Consider the following 21609-nt stretch of genomic DNA (forward strand, 5'->3'; position numbering starts at 1 on the left):
AGAGCAGCCGGAAGACGAACCACAGTTGTGCCGATCCCCTTAACCGTTGATGGGTGACACTCCAAGCCATCTGGATTAGTTTGTCTGGTAAGAATTGCCATTGCCCATTGGTTCCGATTATCGTAATTGCACGTAGACATTTAATAGTTTATACAGCCTTCGCCAAAACAGAGACAAGACGAACTGCCAACGACGATACCCAGGTTGACCAATCAATGAGATACACAAGATCACAAATTCTTAAAAGCCCATTAGAAATGTGTCAAGACGATTGAATTACCCCTGGGCCACAAGATATAGACAAGAGACTTTACCCAGATCTCACCCCAGATAGTAGAGAATGTGAGTCCCATGCGGGTATTTGTATGGCAATACGGGTCCCACATACCGTGTATGGATCCAACGTGAGCTACGTATAGGCAAATATAGGCACATTCTGCCCGTGAGTTTCATATGGGGATCAAGTGGGCAGATGTGGGCTCACTGTGATGTGTCACATGCATGCGGGGCCCATCACATGGGCAACCTGGATTGTTCAGGTCAAATATATTTTATATTAATCACGTTGTAATTATTATGCTCAAAATCAATTAATGAAAATAAAGACTAGGGTAATATTAACCAAACAAAGTGCGAAGGAAGTGTAAGTTATTTGACTGATTCTGGTTACTAGACTCAAAATAAATTAAAGTGTTTCAGAATGAAAATCATGGGCATAAAACATCACAGAAACATCAGATCCGAAGTCTTTTCAAAAGTTGCTCGTGGGAGTTGGCCAATAAAGACACCAAGGCTCACTCCAGATATTTACCCATTACACCCTGTGGAGAGGCGAGTCTCCAACTCATCTCACTCAGGGGTTCCTGGTAAAATCTTGCGGAGTTAGGGGATTTTTATTCAGAAGCACTACCTCGTGCTAGAGGTTAGGCCTGCGCTGTAAAACTGAAGAGAAGAAATTATATCTAAAGGCTAATGTACACCCGTTAACACATATTACATGTATATAAAAAATTAATTATATTTCAATGAAACCAAAGGGAAGTCCATGTAGAACCCATGTAAAACCTACATATGCCCAGTTGGCCACATGGTCCCCATCCGAAAACCCGGGTGCATATTCCACAAGGGGTCTGGGTGGGCAAAAGTGGGGCCCACATTTGCAAACTTGGGACCCACATTAATTGCCCACATGGATACCCATATGGCTGCCCACACTTGTCCATACATTAGCCATATGGGGCCCATACATTTTGCTACCTGTGACTCTTGATGACCAACGAAGTGACCTGCCAAAGATATACACAGAAGATGACCAAACGATTCCTTCTTGTAGATTTGTAGATTTGACAACCCTGGAAAGCACATCTACTTAGACACTTGTATTTTCCTGGGGTAGCCTATATATACTTTCTCAATCCCCAACCAGAAGACAGCTTTGATTTGGAGCGAAGCGACTGGGGGCGAAAAGGTCAGGGAGCGAAACGACCGGATACCATCAGCGCCCTCCAACGACCTGGTAGTAAATTGATTTTTGATCAAGAAATTTATATTTCACATTTCCTGAATTTCCTGGGTTAATTGTCGCTATTTGCGCGGTTATGAATGAGTTATTCATCAGAACACACGATGGGATATATCGATGTGGTGAAACTGTATATGGGTATGTGTTGTTGTGACAAGTGTACTCTCCCAAACGAGCGAGGGCCATGCCAATTGCCATGGCAAATCGAATCCGTCGTCTGCTTGTTTTTGATTCAGATTGTCTATCATGATAAATACCTAGCCTAGTCACTTGTCAGTCAACTCAGTGACTCTTAAAAAGTCACTGGCTTGGCCCTTCAACTCTCTCCAACAAGTCCATCAGCGCTACCAGTAGGCCTACCATGTTGTCATTGGCATCATGTATCACTATCAGCTGGACGGAGGATGATATTATATTAATATTATGAGAGATTGGACGGATAAAATATATATAAAAATCGACAGAATAAAATCAACTCTTCATTCTCTTTTAGTAAAACAGGAAGTAAAACCTGCTTTATTGCACATGCGCAGTTAACATACAATCAACAAAATACCGAAAACTGAATAGCGAGGTTTAGATCCTCAACACCCCCACTTAAACACAGCTATCCAAAACTCAAAGATTTACATAAAAAAATTCAACTCAAATAATATTCACATTAAAATACGATTAACAATACACGTAGACTCGCATTTAAAATGCACTTCAAATAATTTAACTTTTTATAGCACATCCTTTCTTTTTTCCTTTTCTTCTATAGAATTCAAACTCTAAAACTGAACAAATTTGAACAACACACAAAGTGATATCTTATGTCTATGTGTTTAGACCTTTGATGCAAAATAGGGTTTCTGGACAGAGATATAGCAGATTGTCACAGTACAGCATTCCGCGAAGTTACTATTTATAGCTCACAAGGTCATTTGCATAAAATATTGATGACGTTTTAGTCACGTGACAGTCGGACATCGACACTTATTTCTACGCATTTGAGCTTATTTCAAAGTCAATTATCTTTGACCCTGCATTGTTTTTAGCATGAATGTTACCATAGGCATAGAGTCAGAGAGAGAAATATTCAGAACAATTATGTAGTATACAGTAGAACCTCTCTATAAAGGACACCCTCGGGACTGACAAATGCTGTCATTAAAAGAGAGGTGTCCTGATTAGAGAGGTCAAGTTGAATGGAAGCAACCTATTTGGGACTGAAACTAGTGTCCTTAATAGAGAGGTTGTCCTTAATAGAGAGGTGTCCGCTAAGAGAGGTTCCACTGTATTTCCAACACTCGGACATGTGCCAGATTGAATCTAACTGCCCTAGTTAGAAAGCCTGAATCCATTACGAAACCGCATGTTTGTCTGACATTGCCTGTAATTCAGCGATGGGGAAATAGAGGGCAGCAGCTGCAGTGACGTCATCTTCGCGGAATGCTATTCATGAGCCTCAGTACTACCTGTCATATCTTGCAGCAGGGCCTTCAACATGTTCAAGAAAATCCTTTCCTGTGTAGCTGCTGATATTGACATGTGCTCGGCTTCGCAAGTTGAAAGAGCCACTGTGGCTTGTTTTTTTTTTACTTCAAAGAAATCAAGAGACCATCTACTGCAAGCATAAAACCAAAACCTGTCACACTTTTACGATCTTCTGAATTGGCCAAATCTGCATCGCAATTAACCAACCAAGTTGAGTTCATCATCAGATTTTCTGTACACTAAGGGGCCTTGTCCAAATTATGCGCCGAAATTCGCCGTAATTCGCCCCAAAAACGCCACAAATTCGCCTTAAATTCGCCGAAAGTCTCCGGCGAATTTTGGCGAATTTTGGCTTGGACTTGGAGGATGAAATCAATTTTTAGTGGGTGTAGGCCTTATGCAGTTTTGTAAGGGGAAGGTTCCTTTCGAAAATCAGCGCGATTCGAAATTCAATATGGCCGCCACGCTCACATCCTCAAAATAGGTTTCCACAATTTTAATTCCCATATGCAAACTAGCCACTCCACTAAGCCAACTTCACCATTATCTCACCTTCAACCATAATAGGCTGAGGGGTTATGCTCGCTTTGCGATGCTATTTTTTTCAAATTTCAAAACAAAGCCCCCCTCCAGCTTTGAGCTTGGCCTAACCTTTCCCAATCTCCACCCCCTTTTGCAGGCATGTTTTCCATCCCCACCCCTTCTGGTTTTTGCTGGCACGTTTTTCAACGCCACCCTGCTACCTTGATTGTCCGTTGCCATTTTGTTGTGAAATCCGATGGGAAGTTTGGATATGTCACCTCAATAGTAGATAGGCTACTTGACGGAGCTTGTATTTCTGAATTTCCATGATAAAGATCTCTTGGGACTGCGGAGAGCGGGCATGCAGGGTTTCCACCTGGAATTTACGTAAGGGGGGGGCACAATCCGGAAAAAAAACAAACTCACGTGCAAAGACACCGGTTTTCCTACATGAATTTTCGAAAATCGGCAAAAGAATACATAGATAGTGATAAATATATGTCGTTGAGATGTTATGAAAATACAGCTGATGAATTCCCTCTCAAGTAGTCTGTTTGATACTGTCGGACACATCCCTGATGTTGTCAGTAACTGATAAGGACATTATAGTGATTCACACCTTATCTTGTCTCTTTCATTTAGCTTAAAAAAGAGATATTTTGAAATCATTATTCAGCAAAGTTGAGGGGGCAAGCCCCCCCTCAACTTTGCTGAGGGGGGCTAGTGTCCCCCTTGCCCCCCTCTGGCAGAAACCCTGGCATGGCGGGAAAGTGAGAAGCCTAATGCTTGGCTGTGCAGTGTGCGGTAATTTTGAGGTCTATGGCGTTGGTGAAGTTAACCCGTGGGCCCAGGCATGCCAGGATTAAAGTTCATGACCAACTCAAATTTCAAATGCGACCATAATTGAAACGCCTCTCGCACAGTGCGATCTGAACAAAATGGCTTTATGCGACCTCTATTTTGAGACGATCCCGGTCACAATTTATTTACTTATAGCTCCTCTGGCTGCCTGCCAATTAGGTCAATCTCGCTCCATGAAATGCGACTGTTGGCTGGCAGATAACAAAGCAATGCATCATAAAAACACTGGGGACAAGTGAATCGTATACTAAGCCAATACAATGTATGTGGTAAGATGACGGACTCCAGACTCGCGGAGTCTGTTTGAATTTTCTTGTTTGTTTTGGATTACTTTCATGGAAGTCTTGCATTTTGCATTATGTTTGGCGAGCTTGAAGGCCTAGTGTGTTTCGGCAAGTGATCTCGTCACAAGTGAATTTGGTTCCAAATGGTTGGAAAACGCAGAAAATGGCGGGAAAATAATCGCGATTGAAAATTGCAAAATGCGACTATGTTTTCAAGATGCGGTCGCATGGTGCACCTTGGTAAAAAGTTAACTTTGATACCTGGGGCCTCTTGTGGGGTCTGACTGAAATCAGCGGGTCTCTGTGTCCCGCACGGGTCCCGCACTCCCGCCTGAACTCCCCCATCAGTATCACACATTTTTTGGTACAAGGATGCTCTACACATGTTATGGATAGTGACCCCCGGGACCAGTCCCCTCTTCTTCTTCTTCTTTGATTTAAAATCCTTTTCATCAATTTTGATGCTTGGCAGGATGCGCATACTGTTTCCACCTAAAGCGCTTTCGGACCGTTTTCCGTGTATCGTGAAATGGACGGCAATGTTACAATAAGGTATTGGCATTGTAATGTGCAGTGAAGATAATTAAACAAAACATTCAGTTTTATTTAGGAGGGTAATGGACTTTAAATTCACTCCACCATAAATTCAACGAAAAAATATGATCTGCACCCATGCGGTACACATGATTTTACATGTTACAAAATAACAAACAATAAATTCTGACTTATATTGATGTGGGCGATCTAACAATTTAGGAAGATCTATGTGTTGTAATGTTAGTAAATTTTGATTGGCTGCAAATTGCCCCAACAAAACAATAATCAAACCAAAATTAAGCTGCATGCACTCACAGTTCAGTTTGTCATTGTTACAACCATCCATAATTAAGTTATGGTCAATGGCAAAGTTGTGACAGGCACATGTATATTCTGTTGTAACTTAAGAGATGACACAAAATTAATGTACACATGTCATAAATATATATGTAAAGTTTAAGCTAGACGGCGTTTCCAACAATATTGGAACAGTATACCTTGCACCACTTTGCACTTATATTTGCCAAAACAAGCTCACATGGGAAAATGAAACATTTTCAAATCTAGTTAAAAACCAGGAGACTGAGCTTCGAAATTGCAAAACTATCAAAAATAATATGCCATTAACTTTTGGGTGGGGGGGGGGGGGCAAGCCATAATCAGGAATTTCACATTTTCCACAGCCCTTTTTAGCTCACCTGTTAGGTGAGCTAATACGATACCGCGGCGTCTGGCGTCCGTCGTCGTCGTGGGCGTGGTCGTGGTCGTCCGTCGTTAACTTTTGACAAAATCGTGGCACGTTTCTTAACCGCTTGACCCAGAAAGTTCATACTTGGTGTGTGGGTACCCCTAGGCAAGACCTTCCTTCAGAATGAAAATCAGCACAATTTGACTGCTGGTCTGCCATATAGGGGGTGCTCTTTGAAAACCTATTTTTGTCATTTTGAAGCTTATGGTTAAAGCTAGAGCGATGAAAATTTTATGGTGGAAAAGGTACATCACATATCACACAGGTTTTTGATTTGACCTTCATTTCAAGGTCACAGAGGTCGAACTCTAAAATTTCTTTGATCATGGCACGTTTTTAGCTCACCTCTTAGCAGAGGTGAGCTTATCCCATACCGTGGCGTCCGTCGTCGGTCGTCGTCGTCGTCGTCGTCGTCGTCGTCGTCGTCGTCGTCGTCGTCGTCGTCGTCCGTCGTCCGTTAGCAGGGCACGTTTCGTAACTGTTAGAGCTATTGAGTTGAAACTTGGTACACATGTACCCTTATGTAATGACACCTTGGAGACTAAGTTTCGGTCCGATTCGTTTCATGGTTTGGCCACCAGGGGGCCAAACGTTAAAAGTGAAAATATGCAATATCTCCCTTAATAGTAGTCGGGAAATTTTGAAAAAAATATGGTAGGTACTTCTAGCAAAGGTGCATCATATATTCTCCGGGTTTTTGATTTGACCTCCTTTTCAAGGTCACAGAGGTCAAATGGTGTAAATTGGCCGTTAGGATGTAACGATGGCACGTTTCTAAACTGCAATGACTATTGATACCAAATTTGGTACACATTTACCCCTTAGTCAGGTGATTTCAGGGACCGAAGTTTGGTCCAATATGATTCACCACTTGACCACCAGGGGGCAAAATCCAAAAACCTTAAAAATGCGATTATTCCTTAACTTCTCGCCCAATTGCCACCAATTTGATATCATGGGTACATCTAACCACCATACAGTATATGTCACACAGGTTTTTAATTTGACCTTCTTGTCAAGGTCACACAGGTCAAATGGCGTAAATTCGCCGTCAGGCCGTAACTATGGCACGTTTCTTAACTGCAATGACTATTGATCACAAATTAAGTACACATGTACCCCTTGGTCAGGTGATCGCAGGTACCGAAGTTTGGTGCGATCTGATTTGCCGTTTGGCCTCCAGGGAGGGGGCCAAATCCTAAATTCTTCAAAATGCCATTATTTCTAGTAATGACTTGCCCGATTGGCACCAATTTTATATCATAGGTACATCTAGTTCTAACAACCATTCAATGTGTCACCCGGGTCTTCTTTGATTTGACCTACTTTTCAAGGTCACATAGGTCGAATGTACTGTAAATTGGCCATTTTGGGGAAATTGTAATTGCTTGGACCTACATCAAACCTAACACTACATGACACAATACCATGCTCTTTATCCATCTTTCCTCCACATGAGGTGAGCACAATGGCCCTGGCCATTTCATTTTGCTATTGGTCATAGACTCTCTAAATTTGATATGTAGACACCTATTGGGCATCTCTACATGTTGACACAGATTTAGGTCAGTGTGACCTACTATTCAGGTATAAGTAGGTCGAGGTTAAAAAAGCCCATTTTCTTTATTCCAGCAGATTGAAGTTTGAAATGAAGTTTTAGAGGTTGGCCTGATATAGAGGTTTCGATATTAAATAGATTAATTTCGTTTCATATCACTAGGTGGCGGTATTGTGCAAAAATGTCAGTTGGCACATTGCCAGCAGTTTTGAATTTCGCGGTTCGAGGCAATCCGTCGGGGTATCCCAGATGCGCAGTGTTGTACTGCGCCACTAGATCTGCATACTACAAGTATGGAAGACAGCCATTTTATGAATTTGAAGCGAGACGAAGAAGGAATTAAATCACCTTGAATCAATGCTAAAACTTAATCATCCGCTCTTCGGATGAGGTCGTATGTGTTGATTACATTCTTGTGATTGGTTTGAGATTATTAGTTTGTCCTCATTGCCGGTTGTTTTAGAAAATTTTGACTGTGATTGGAAGGTAAAATGAGAAACTTGTCACACTGTTCTTCGGCTTGGAATGGGGATAGTCAATGCAGAGCCAGTTGGTACAAGCTGCCTTGCGAATCGGGGTGGCGTAATAATACTATGAAAGAACAATAAAATGATGAATTGTAGCAGTGTGTGTCAGAAATTATGTGATTTCCATTGCATTTGACGATCCCAAAGTTCCGAGAGTATGGCAAAATGGCGGCTGACGTCATTGGAGATTAGCGTCAAGCGGGAACCTTTCGTTACAATGTGGGCTTTTAAACACAAGTTAATGGTTTATAATCACCCAGACGCTACTCATTAGGTGAACCTCTACTAAAAACACTTGCTTTAATTTTTGTAAACATGTCAAGAGTGCTTAAAAAGAACCATTTTTGTGATCGTTTTTCGTCGCTGTAGAAATGTACACAGTCGGAGTCAGTCAGTGTGTCAACACAATAACGGTGTTAGTATACACATGAATCCATGATACACGGAGACACGAATGTAAACATTTGCCTGTTGGGTCGGAAGGAGTTCACCGTTACCGATCACTGCCCCAAGAAAGGTCATCTGAGCTGGTTGACTGAAGTAGATGATGATAATGATGAAAGTGTAGCGCAGCTGTCATCAGTGCTTTTATAGTTAGGCCTAGGCTATAGTCGGATTCATAAGTAAATGTCACTGACTGCCCTTTTGGGTCGCTGTGCAAAAACTATTGGGCCGATTTCTTCAAAGTTTGGTTTTTAGCTCACCTCTTAGCAGAGGTGAGCTTATCCCATACCGTGGCGTCCGTCGTCCGTCGTCGTCGTCCGTCGTCGTCCGTCGTCCGTTAGCAGGGCACGTTTCGTAACTGTTAGAGCTATTGAGTTGAAACTTGGTACACATGTACCCTTATGTAATGACACCTTGGAGACCAAGTTTCGGTCCGATTCGTTTCATGGTTTGGCCACCAGGGGGCAAAACGTTAAAAGTGAAAATATGCAATATCTCCCTTAATAGTAGTCGGGAAATTTTGAAAAAAATGTGGTAAGTACTTCTAGCAAAGGTGCATCATATATCATCCGGGTTTTTGATTTGACCTCCTTTTCAAGGTCACAGAGGTCAAATGGTGTAAATTGGCCATTAGGATGTAACGATGGCACGTTTCTAAACTGCAATGACTATTGATACCAAATTTGGTACACATTTACCCCTTAGTCAGGTGATCTCAGGGACCGAAGTTTGGTCCAATATGATTCACCACTTGACCACCAGGTGGCAAAATCCAAAAACCTTAAAAATGTGATTATTCCTTAACTTCTTGCCCGATTGCGACCAATTTGATATCATGGGTACATCTAACCACCATACAGTATATGTCACACAGGTTTTTAATTTGACCTTCTTGTCAAGGTCACAGAGGTCAAATGGCGTAAATTCGCCGTCAGGCCGTAACTATGGCACGTTTCTTAACTGCAATGACTATTGATCACAAATTAAGTACACATGTACCCCTTGGTCAGGTGATCGCAGGTACCGAAGTTTGGTGCGATCTGATTTGTCGTTTGGCCTCCAGGGAGGGGGCCAAATCCTAAATTCTTCAAAATGCCATTATTTCTAGTAATGACTTGCCCGATTGGCACCAATTTTATATCATAGGTACATCTAGTTCTAACAACCATTCAATGTGTCACCCGGGTCTTCTTTGATTTGACCTACTTTTCAAGGTCACATAGGTCGAATGAACTGTAAATTGGCCATTTTGGGGAAATTGTAATTGCTTGGATCTACATCAAACCTAACACTACATGACACAATACCATGCTCTTTATCTATCTTTCCTCCACATGAGGTGAGCACAATGGCCCTGGCCATTTCATTCTTGAATCTAATTTCGGGACCCAACACAATTTCCAGGTTAGAGATTTGCAAATTATGAAGAAAAAAAATTGTCAACTTTACTACGTCAATGTACACCAATACATTAAAAAAAATTATTTCGTAACCATGGTTACTGAAATATGAAAATCCTCTTGGGTCCCGAAATTAGATTCAAGAAAAACCAAACTTTGAAGAAATCAGCCAAGTAGTTTTTGCGCAGCGGCCCAAAAGGCCAGTGACATTTACAGTGAATCAGACTATAGGGCTGTATTGTCTCAAAAATGAATACAAACTGCTACCTAGTTACTCAGTACATCATATTCTATACCGGTACTGTGCATTCCTTGCTTCAATTGTTCTTGTATCATATTTTTCAACATTTCTCTCTTATTGCAAGCCGAGGATAAATACTCCTTTCAAGATAGCGTATTCACACGCAATTCCACAGGTACATCCCATTCATTTGAAATTTCGGCCAATGACAGCAGGTTTTACAAAATGTAAATGCGCTGTTAATTTTCAATAGTCACTGAATAGCTAAGACACATGTAAACCCGTCTTAATTGGCCAGAAAACATCTCTCAGCTTCTCCCACAAATAACGATTCACTTATTCCAACGTCAGTAACATGCGCACGCGGAAAACAATACGACTAACTCCACTATTTCAAGACAAACCACACCATCCCACAACTATTGCTTGATTAACCCCTATCAATGACAAGTTCTTCCTCATACTCTCCCTTTCATATCGACAGGTGAGCACAATGGCCCTGGCCATTTCATTTTAAGGCTTGTAGTGACTAGAAGGAGTGTTAGTTTCATGTGTATAGCTACATGTACCTTCATTTTGGGGTAAAATCCTCTGATTTCTAACGTTTGACCACGGCATAAAAGTAGAGACATTTTGCATTTTTTTTCAGATTTTTTTCGTTTTTTACAGAGAACGCGAAATCAAATCTGCTATAAAACTCTTTTTGGTCAAACAAAATTGACAAGATATGAATATCCCATTAGATGACAACAAGTGATACCCTTAGATAGTCAATTACGAATCGACAACATACTTAATAAGGTCTCGTTAGGGAGTTTTTCCTGATTGTACGCGACGATGACGTGCCCCATTAACAGGCCGTAACATCTATTTTAAAATGCATTTCCAATGTGAGTGCATGAGGACAACCCATTTGTGTCGTATATCACTGGAAACACCCGATTCCCCTGATTCTGCAGGATGTTAAATCAGGCATTATATTACTTTAGATAAATCATAAGCGTCGCATTTGCTCCTAGCTCTGTTCACCATCCCAAATGGCAATATTGCCAATTGGCCGGACAATCACAGAAAACCCCAAATATTATATATTTCTTCCTGGATAATTCTTACAGTGATCATTCTCCCGTGAAAGACAGTTGCTTACGCTACACAAAAATAAAAAAGATCGAGGGTCAACCATTGAACTTTTGAGATATTTTGAATTTTGCACAAATCAGCGAAAAACGCACCAATTGGCACTGAATGGCATTTCAACATGGGGCCGACGCACATCCCAAGTTCAGTGTACACATACCTCGGCAACAACAGTAAAATGCGTAGTTTCATGTTAGCCGCCTATTGAGTAGCGCTCCAGGTTTCAGAAACTCAAAAAAAACATGTCTTTGCCAAAACATGCTAAATCAACACTGTCACTGGCATAATGTGAGGACCAAAATATCAATGATTTTTTAGGAACTACGGTTACGGATTGGCTGCGCATGAATACAAAAGAAACTCCCCATGAGACCTAACGCTCCCTGCCACGGCTATTTATATCCCCAAGTTTGCCACGATTTCACAATTTTTACCAGATTTTCAATAATTTCTAGAAAAAATGAAATGGCCAGGGCCATTGTGCTCACCTCATGTGGAGGAAAGATGGACAAAGAGCATGGTCTTGTGTCATGTAGTGTTAGGTTTGATGTAGGTCCAAGCAATTACAATTTCCCCAAAATGGCCAATTTACAGTACATTCGACCTCTGTGACCTTGAAAAGTAGGTCAAATCAAAGAAGACCCGGGTGACACATTGAATGGTTGTTAGAATTAGATGTACCTATGATATAAAATTGGTGCCAATCGGGCAAGTCATTACTAGGAATAATGGCATTTTGAAGAATTTAGGATTTGGCCCCCTCCCTGGAGGCCAAACGGCAAATCAGATCGCACCAAACTTCAGTACCTGAGATCACCTGACCAAGGGGTACATGTGTACTTAATTTGTGATCAATAGTCATTGCAGTTAAGAAACGTGCCATAGTTACGGCCTGACGGCGAATTTACGCCATTTGACCTCTGTGACCTTGACAAGAAGGTCAAATTAAAAACCTGTGTGACATATACTGCATGGTGGTTAGATGTACCCATGATATCAAATTGGTGGCAATCGGGCAAGAAGTTAAGGAATAATCACATTTTTAAGGTTTTTGGATTTTGCCCCCTGGTGGTCAAGTGGTGAATCATATTGGACCAAACTTCGGTCCCTGAGATCACCTGACTAAGGGGTAAATGTGTACCAAATTTGGTATCAATAGTCATTGCAGTTTAGAAACGTGCCATCGTTACATCCTAACGGCTAATTTACACCATTTGACCTCTGTGACCTTGAAAAGGAGGTCAAATCAAAAACCCGGAGGATATATGATGCACCTTTGCTAGAAGTACCTACCATATTTTTTTCAAAATTTCCCGACTACTATTAAGGGAGATATTGCATATTTTCACTTTTAACGTTTGTCCCCCTGGTGGCCAAACCATGAAACGAATTGGACCGAAACTTGGTCTCCCAGGTGTCATTACATAAGGGTACATGTGTACCAAGTTTCAACTCAATATCTCTAACAGTTACGAAACGTGCCCTGCTAACGGACGACGGACGACGACGACGACGACGACGACGACGGACGCCACGGTATGGGATAAGCTCACCTCTGCTAAGAGGTGAGCTAAAAAGGAGACATCCTTGAAACCTGGTTTATTTTCTTTGTCTCAGCTTACTCTTTCACCTCCATATATCAGTTGTACTGCTTTTTTCCATGGTAGTCATTGAAACGGTCACCATTGCAGAGGGGTACTTTGCAGGTTTTGCAGTAATGTGGGCTATCGTATGTATTTCCCCCGTCAGTTTCACTTGATGAAGTCACAAATTGCATGCGCAGAATGAGCAGATGAACGTTTGCATGGAAGCCTCACACATCAAACCCTTTCCTGGTACAGTACCGGGATGACATCTGGTGTTATAACAGAGAACTAACCATTTCTTTCGAGTTTGGCAGGGAAAGGGGTAACTGCAAACAACCAAAATATGTGATAATGTTGAATAGAAAAACGCATTCTGAAATTTATTCTCAAACCAGGGCAATCACTACTTCTCAAAACTGTCCAGAGGTAAAAGACGAAATATATTGCTTTTCATATCAATGTTGTCTTTGACACTATCTTAATAGTTTTATAGCAATCGGTGAATTTAAAGTTAGCGTTTGCTTAGACATGTTAGAACGGAGAGTTTGTAATGGCTATGTTCAGCTGTTCGAAGAATTGAACATAGAATTCAAGTTCCAGTTGTATGGAATTGGCTTGCCTCAACGCTTGACAGTGACACGAGGGAGCTCTGTCCCAATGCGCATCTTTCGGAATACATCTTATATCATACGGGTTTTTGATTTGACCTACTTTTCAAGTTCACAGAGGTCATATGGCTTAAATTGGCCGTAGGGAGTGTAAACTATGGCACGTTTCTTAACCACTAAAGCTATGAACTTGAAACTTAGTACATATAACCCCCTATATCACATAGCCTCTGGTGCTGAATTTCAGTTTGATCTGATTTTCAACTTTGCCACCAGGGGGCCAAAAGTGGATATCTAAAAAGTGTGATATCTCACTTACAAGTGACTTGTTTTCGATAAAATTTTTATGGTAGGTACTCTTAGGAAGAATACATCACATGTCTTACGGGTTTTCAATTTGACCTACTTTTCAAGGTCACAGAGGTCATATGGCGTAAATTGGCCGTTAGAGTGTAAACTATGGCACGTTTCTTAACCAGTAAAGCTATGAACTTGAAACTTGGTGCATATAACCCCCTACATCAGAAAACATTCGATGCCGAATTTCGGCCTGATCTGATTCTTTATTTGGCCACCAGGGGGCCATAATGGAAAAAGGAAGAAGTGCAATATCTTGCTTATTTGAGTGAATAGTTTTCGATAAAATTTTTATGGCAGGGACTTCTAGCAATGATACACCACATGTCCTACGATTTTTGGATTTGACCTCCTTTTCTAGGTCACAGAGGTCAAATGGCGTAAATTGGCCATTAGAGTGTAACTATGGCACGTTTCTTAACTGCTGAAGCTATGAACTTGAAAGTTGGTACATGTAACCAACCCCCTACATCAGATAATCTCTGACACCGAATTTTGGCCTGATCTGATTCTTGATTTGGCCACCAGGGGGTCAAAACTGAAAAAGTAGGACGTGCAATATCTGCTTATTAATGACTTTTTTTCGATGAATTTTTTATTGCAGGGACTCTTAGCAATCACACGATATTGATCTTGTTGATGTCATAGACAATTATTGGTTGGATCATAAACTTATATATACTGCCCTGTCTTATTTCTTGACATCAATACACATCTAAAAAAGTCTTCATGCCTGATTGTGTTCACCATATTCACCTCTAAACTAAGCATGATCCTGCCTACTAAAAGATGTATACGGTGAGCACAATGGCCCCTGGCCGTTTCATTTTTAAAAAAATGGCAAACAGATGAGAGTGCATGCAGCTTAATTGTGGTTTGATCATTGTTATGTTTGGCAATTAGCAGCTAATCAACACATCTACCTAAATTTTGTTATCGTTCTCATCAATATAATTTGTATGTATTTTGTAACCCGATAAATCATATGTGTACCTCATGAGCAGAGTAAATATTTTTCGTTGAATTTTGGTCGTTCCATCATTGTTTTGCACCTCAGCTCAGTTTGTAGCTGATTTAAAAAGGGCTTCATCATGGCTTCCAGTTAATTGCCCGAGAGAACTGTGGGATCAAAGGAAACTTGCCGTGACCTGACTCTTTATTTGAAAGACTCTGGCCTAATCGACTACCGTCCTTGGGAAGCCATTGTTTTTGCGTATTGTCCGCAATTGGGAGGTGGTTGGACCAAAAAGCCACCATTTCCATGTCCACACTTGGTAGACAGGTGTCTGCCCTACAAAGGTTTTGGTTTAAGGAAATGAAAAAATTGGGACTGAATGGACATTTCCGTGATGCAGAGGTGTACCGTTCCAATATTGTTGAACATGCCATTTGACTTAAAGAGTAAGTCATGTAAGTAGAAAGCCTTTAAAATCATTTGAAATACAGTTTACCCGTGAGATATTAACTCGATATATCATAACTGACCAAATGTCCGTGCCAAAATATTGCCACATGACCTATATCAGGGATTTAAATCGGCTCTTCAAGGGGCAAATATCTCGGCCCCAAAAACAGACGTCGGCCAATTTTGGAAAATGACGTCATACCATGTAAAATCCAAGGATGTCCTCGTGTCGCCGACGGGTCGGGCACTTGCAAAATTTACGTACCTTGGCGCAATAGAGGTCGATATGACGTAACATACAATTTTGTGATGTCATACAATGTAAATAGCGGCCTCCATGGACCAGTGCAGTTTTTTTGCGGGAATGCTCAGCCTGCCCTAACTTAAATGGGCTCATAAAACACATATGCGACATGATATCCGGTCAGAAGTTTCTGGACGCAAGGAACCAACACGCCGCTTAGTGGCAAAATAGTGAAGCTGGCGAAACATTTATAACGGGTCACCGTGATCTCATTATGGACTTATAGCGCGATTATGGGGTTGTAACTATTTTGCTGTATATATTGTCACGAGGAAAGAAAAGCACGCGACCTAACCTATATATGTAAAGTGATAATTAGAAGGTATATAGTTCAGGAAATGTTAATAAATAATCATTCCTTATCGTCTTTTGAGAGTATTTTTAATTGTAAAAAGTATATACCTACGTCACAGAGTCTCTGCAATGGTCATTGGCTCACCGTCAGGGGAGCCCTGTGTCCGTCGTCGACCGTCGTCGTCCGTATCCTGTGTGGCACATTTCGTAACCGCTTGTGCTATGAACTTGAAACTTTGTACACATTTTGACCTAGGTCACATGACCTCTGGCAGCGAATTTCGGTATGGTCTGATTCTTCACCTGGCCACCAGGGGCCAAAACCAAAAACTTAAAAAGTGCGATAAATCGTTTATCACTGATTGGTTTTTGCTAAAATTTTTATGGTGGGTACCCCTAGCAAGGATACATCATATATCGTACGGGTTTTTGATTTGACCTACTTGTCAAGGACACAGAGGTCAAACTCTCAAATTCTCACCGATAGTGGCACGTTTTGTCATTATTTGTTGTGCAGTCTTTAAATGTGGTATGAAGACACCTATTAGGCATTTGTACGTTTTGACAAACTTAAGGTCGATATTACGTTCTTTTCAAGGTCACTGAGGTCAAATGGCGTAAATTTGCGTTTAGGAGTGTAACCATGTCTCATTTCTTAACGGCTAAAGCTTTTAACTTGAAATTCAGTACACTTGACGCTGTAGTTCATGTGACCTCTAACACTGAATTTCAGTCTGGCCTGATTCTCAACCTGGCCAGTAGGTGGCAAAAAGTGAACAATGGTGTAGGTTGTCTTTTTTACAATTTATGACCCAGTAGTCCTAGACATATTGTGTTAGGCCTACTATTACAACCTCAGTGGATCATATTTGAGAAAAGTAGGTTTGGTCTGACAAACATGGGCATAGGTGATGAAAAGAATCAGTAAAATTGTTGCCATTTATATCACTATCAGCCCAAAAACAAAGTGCCAGTGTCAGTGCCGTCCACTGCCCTTGCCAGTGCCAGAGTCATGTTATGAACGGACCCTTACTAATACTATGCTCTGTTTTGTTCACACTTTGAATCGATTCAACTGAGTGCTGACCACCAGATTCACTTTGAAAACATTATCATTGAAACTTTGTATTGTTCTGTGCCTGTGCCATTGCCACTGCCAGGTTTTGAACCAACCCTGCAGGATCCTGAGCCTGGAGCGAGGGCGGCTGGCGAAGAACGATTTTGCCTGTTTATCAGCCTGTGAAAAATGAAAAGAAAAAAAATCCCCCCATTTGGCCAGAGCCCTCTATTAAAACCTGTGTACATTACGTGTACATTGTTGTGCATAAGTTTTGGTAAAAAAAGTACACCTTGGACCAATCAATCTGCACAAAATTTTATATGTGTCAAGAAGAACCCTTTGCCAATAGCATAATAAAGTTAAAAACATTCCAATACCGATTGCCTGAGAAAAAAAGATTGCCGTACACCATATCCATCAAAACGTCACTGGCGCATTGATATGGCCCTGTCAAAATACAAGTTCTAAACTGACCAGTGAGACCACATGTTCTTAAATATATTATCAAAAAGGATATTTCTGTGATGGCCTGACTCTGTAGATTAAACAATCAACCACAGATTGAGAATTAATTCCACTTTGGTCCATCCCAGCCATGTATTTACCACAACTTGACATTTTGATAAGCTCTATGTGACTGTGCCACACTTCCGGTCGTGGATGAATACATGTCTCTGCCCATTTTTAGTGATTCGTTTTCAATAACATATTTATGGTAGGTTCTCCTAGCAAGGATACATCACATATCATATGACTTTTTGATTTGACCTGCTTTTCAAGGTCACAGAGGTCAAATGGTGTAAATTGGTCGTTTCAATGTAACTATGGCACGTTTCTTAACCACGACTAAAGCTATGAACTTGAAATTTGGTACACATGACTCCCTACGTCATGTAACCGCGGACACCGAATTTCGATCTGATCTGGTACTCAACTTGGCCACCAGGAGGCCAAAACTGAAATAGGTAAAAAGTGCAATATCTCGTTTATTAGTGACTGGTTTTTGATGATATTCTTATGGTACTTACTCCAAGCAACGATACATCACACATGTCACATGTCATACTGACTTTGGTTTGACCTAAAAACTATACATGTACAATGTACGGTGAGCACAATGGCCCCTGGCCGTTTCATTTTTATCACAGTTGTCTCGCGCAGTCAGACCTTCTTCAATTATTAGTCGGACGCAAGCCAGGCGGTCATTGTACTAGACCTAGACGTTTTCCACTACAATGTATCTGGGTCGAAGAAACACTGTGCAAGATTACCTCGAGCTGGAGATAAGAATAGATTATGCTAATGAGTAAACTTCCACATTAAGTTTTCCCAGAATGGTGCATATCGCGCGAAGCTACTAAGCCTAATACCATTAGGCCCTGCGTAGTGGCGCTGAAGCGGCCGCTGTAATCAACAAAGTGGTTGAGTCACTCTATGTTATGACGGACCTAACTAAAATTGCTTACATTTTCGCATTGCTACAATGAAAGACCTAATACTGAAACCACATCTGTTGACTGTGCTTTAGACTGTGCTTTAAGAGAGACTGGCATCATGCCTAGTCTCTCTTAGGCTGCGTATCCATAGGCTGTTCCGTGCCCTGCACAACATTCCCTTTTTACCGCCTGGCGCGCCACACGCACAATGAACCTTCGCACTGTGGATTGGGAATATAGGCCCATATTGGGATTGAACATGTCCATTCTTTTGCGAGTGAAGAACACGGAAGCAATGTCTGAGGCGAAATTAATTCAAGAGGTTCATCAACGGAACTACTCTTGCGCCAGTTAGAATCTGTAGATTCCAGTCTTGGTAGAACGAGGTCCTTGAGTTCATTGTAGGATGCGAAGCATCCTCGTCGTTCGCCTCCTCATCATTTCTGTCAATTTTCATGATCAACCTGTAATTTGTTGCTTAAAAGTCAAGTTTTATATACATGTACATGTCAATTTGATGTTGCAAGTGAAAATACAAGTTACTTGTATTTTCATTTTCAATATTCATAAGAAATTGTCTTCTGAAATAATGACAGTGTGCGGATAAACGCCTACCTTTCTTCTCGCACCTCCATCCGTACCGATTGACCGCTGCGAAATGAGGACTACACAGGCCTACATGACCAAAAGGGAATATCCAATGGAGACGCAGGGCATAGTGCCAGGTCACAAGGCTGTTACGCCATAACGCCACACTACACAAGGGCATATCCTATGGATACGCGGCCTTAAAGCACAGTCAGCAGACACCACCCCTCACACTCAGAAACCACAAACGCCCACCCCTTCCTGCTACCTTAATACTTCTGGGTCGTTTTAATTGCTTGCATGACTACAGTAATAAAAAGCAGTGTGGCTCTCATCTACTTACCCTTTAAACCTTACATGGCTAACTATGGCATGTTTCTTAACTTCAATGACAATTAAGTTCATATTTGTTGCACATTATCCCAAAGGTAAGGTTGGCCTAAGTTCAGTCTGATTTGATACTAGTAGTACCTCAGAGTCTTCCTCGGTCATATCTCAAGAAACATTCATTGTCAATTAAGTCGTTACCTAAATACCTGTGAGTACAATGGCCGCTGGCCTTTTCATTTACAACAAATTGCAAACCGATCATTGAGTGCATTCAGTTTAATTATGGTTCCTGGTTCTTTCAGAACAGGAACCATATTGTGTTTGGTCATGGTGTCTGTCTGTGTGTGTGTGTGTCTGTGTGTCTGTGTGTCTGTGTGTCTGTGTGTCTGTGTGTGTGTGTGTCTGTCCAGTCTTATGACTGTCACAGCTCAGTTAAAATGAGGGTTAGAGGTCTAGAAACAGTTCCTACCCCTAGGTTTGTGGACACTAGCAATCTAATGAGCCCATCATTGTCAACTTACGACACGGGGATCATGGTGAAATTGACGTTTTGAGATGTGAGATTTTGTCTGTCACACTTTTCAGATGCGAATATCTCTGTCCCTATTCAAGTTAGAAGTTTGGAAACAAGGTCTACCCTAGGTTATTGCTAGGTCCGTTGCTCCGCGCAGTGGATGCGTATAGACCGATTTCAAATTGGCATTTTCGCGCACATACGGGCTTCTGTCAACCAGAGCCTCTTCCTCGTTTGGCACGCGGTGAATTATGTCGTCGTGACGCGGCACTGAGCCTTGTTTTCTGGGTGCATGACGTTATCACAGTCACTGTTAAAGCCAAATTACGTCGCGTTCCGTCGCGTCATTTTCTCAGAAGGAGGCTGTGGTTGTGCAGAAGACGCCGGATATGCGCAGATCGTGGCTGTTTCGGGCAATTTAAAATCGGTCTATTGGACTATCCGCATCCCGATTCCAATAGACTCTATCACTCCAAAAGACTGCAGAACCTGACGGCGGGACAATGCCCTTCAAGCTGACGTCACGTTTGACGCGGTTTTCTTCGCGACTACGTCATCTGACAACGTGACGCTATGAAAACATGTGCGTGGCACAGCACCATGCGCGTGACGCTATGAAGACGTGTGTGACACAGCAGCCTGCACAGACTGATGTAGACCGCCGGGGCAGTCGTATCATCGTACCTCAAATACGACTGCTGTCGCGCTCCCCGTCTGAGCCGTGATTGGCTAAAACGATACGCACTCTGATTTGACGAGCCACTGTTATGACGCTCCACCGTCGACGTCCTGACCTCGTTCGCCCTCCGTCACGATGTCAGACGTATTCAACACTCGAGACGTAACTCGCGTAACGCGTCGTCATGCATGTCGCAACGAGCGGAGAGTCACGAGACGGGAGATGTCTGCTCAGAAATGTTGTGCGCACCCGGAACCACTGGTAGGAATTCCTACCAGTGGTTCCGGTTTTTCAGAGGGCGACAGCAGGCGTAAATGCGGATGCATTAGTACGCAGGCTGTGCGGGCTAAGACTGATGTGACGTTTCGATACCAAAATGAGAAACCGGCGTGCCACGCCGTGGCGCTGAGGAACAACTACGGTGTTGCCACTAGAGGCGCTCAGTCCAACAGTACTCATGAGCTCCTTTTGCGTCATTGCAAAGCACGTCACAGTCCGACGTCATCACAACATGGTTTGAAGACCGTGACGACAGGATAACGTCAAGGTGCCGTGGGTCAAAAAGCACCTTCCAAACTTCCAAGTTCGCAGAGTAAACCTGGATTAAAAGTGTCACATTCTTAAATTATGAGGGAATAGGATAAACAGAAAGATTTTTTAGTTCACTCTTAACAGATCTGCGCAATAATTGAAGGTAAATTTGCTCATATGTGACCCAGGTAGTCGATCAAAACCATAAGATCCTCGCCCATTCAACTGGTAATCACTGAAGGAGCGACGCGAGTGCCTCTAGTGTCAACACCAGTTGTGCGTCAGCGCCTCTGTCGGATTAGTTCGCCGATTCCTCATTGCGACACTATCAAGAGCATTCTGGAGCGGCTAATGCTGATGTCCGGTCGACCTTCCGATGGCACGCTACACCACGGAATCGGCATCAAGTGAGGAAATTACGGTACGTCATGTCGGAAAATGAATGTCTGCGTGCACATCGTGGAACATGCCGCATCACCACACATTCAAGCGTAAACGCTGTCGGGTCGACTGCGACTTGCATCGTCAAGTTCTGGCTGTCATGTGACTTGCACATTGTTCGGCAGCTATTTGGCCAGTGGCATGGATCGGCCTATGCTCCTGGTTCATTGGTTGACTACAATGGAACACCTTCAGCACAATTGCAAGATTTCGTAA

The 21609-nt window shown here is 42.1% G+C and overlaps 1 protein-coding gene across 2 annotated transcripts in view; it reads left to right on the plus strand.

Annotated features, from left to right (window-relative positions):
* Positions 1-1539: 1539 nt before the first annotated feature.
* Positions 1540-21609, plus strand: part of LOC135488372 (uncharacterized) — a 149449-nt gene continuing 129379 nt past the window's right edge. The window contains exon 1 of one of the 2 annotated variants that reach the window (XM_064772972.1): positions 1540-1660. In XM_064772972.1, the coding sequence (XP_064629042.1) occupies positions 1603-1660 (58 nt within the window). In that variant the 5' untranslated portion in view covers positions 1540-1602. The remainder of the gene's footprint in view (positions 1661-21609) is intronic. The other variant, XM_064772964.1, reaches the window with a different exon arrangement.

The sequence above is a fragment of the Lineus longissimus genome, chromosome 1, assembly GCF_910592395.1.
Source record: "Lineus longissimus chromosome 1, tnLinLong1.2, whole genome shotgun sequence".
Lineage (NCBI taxonomy): Eukaryota > Metazoa > Nemertea > Pilidiophora > Heteronemertea > Lineidae > Lineus > Lineus longissimus.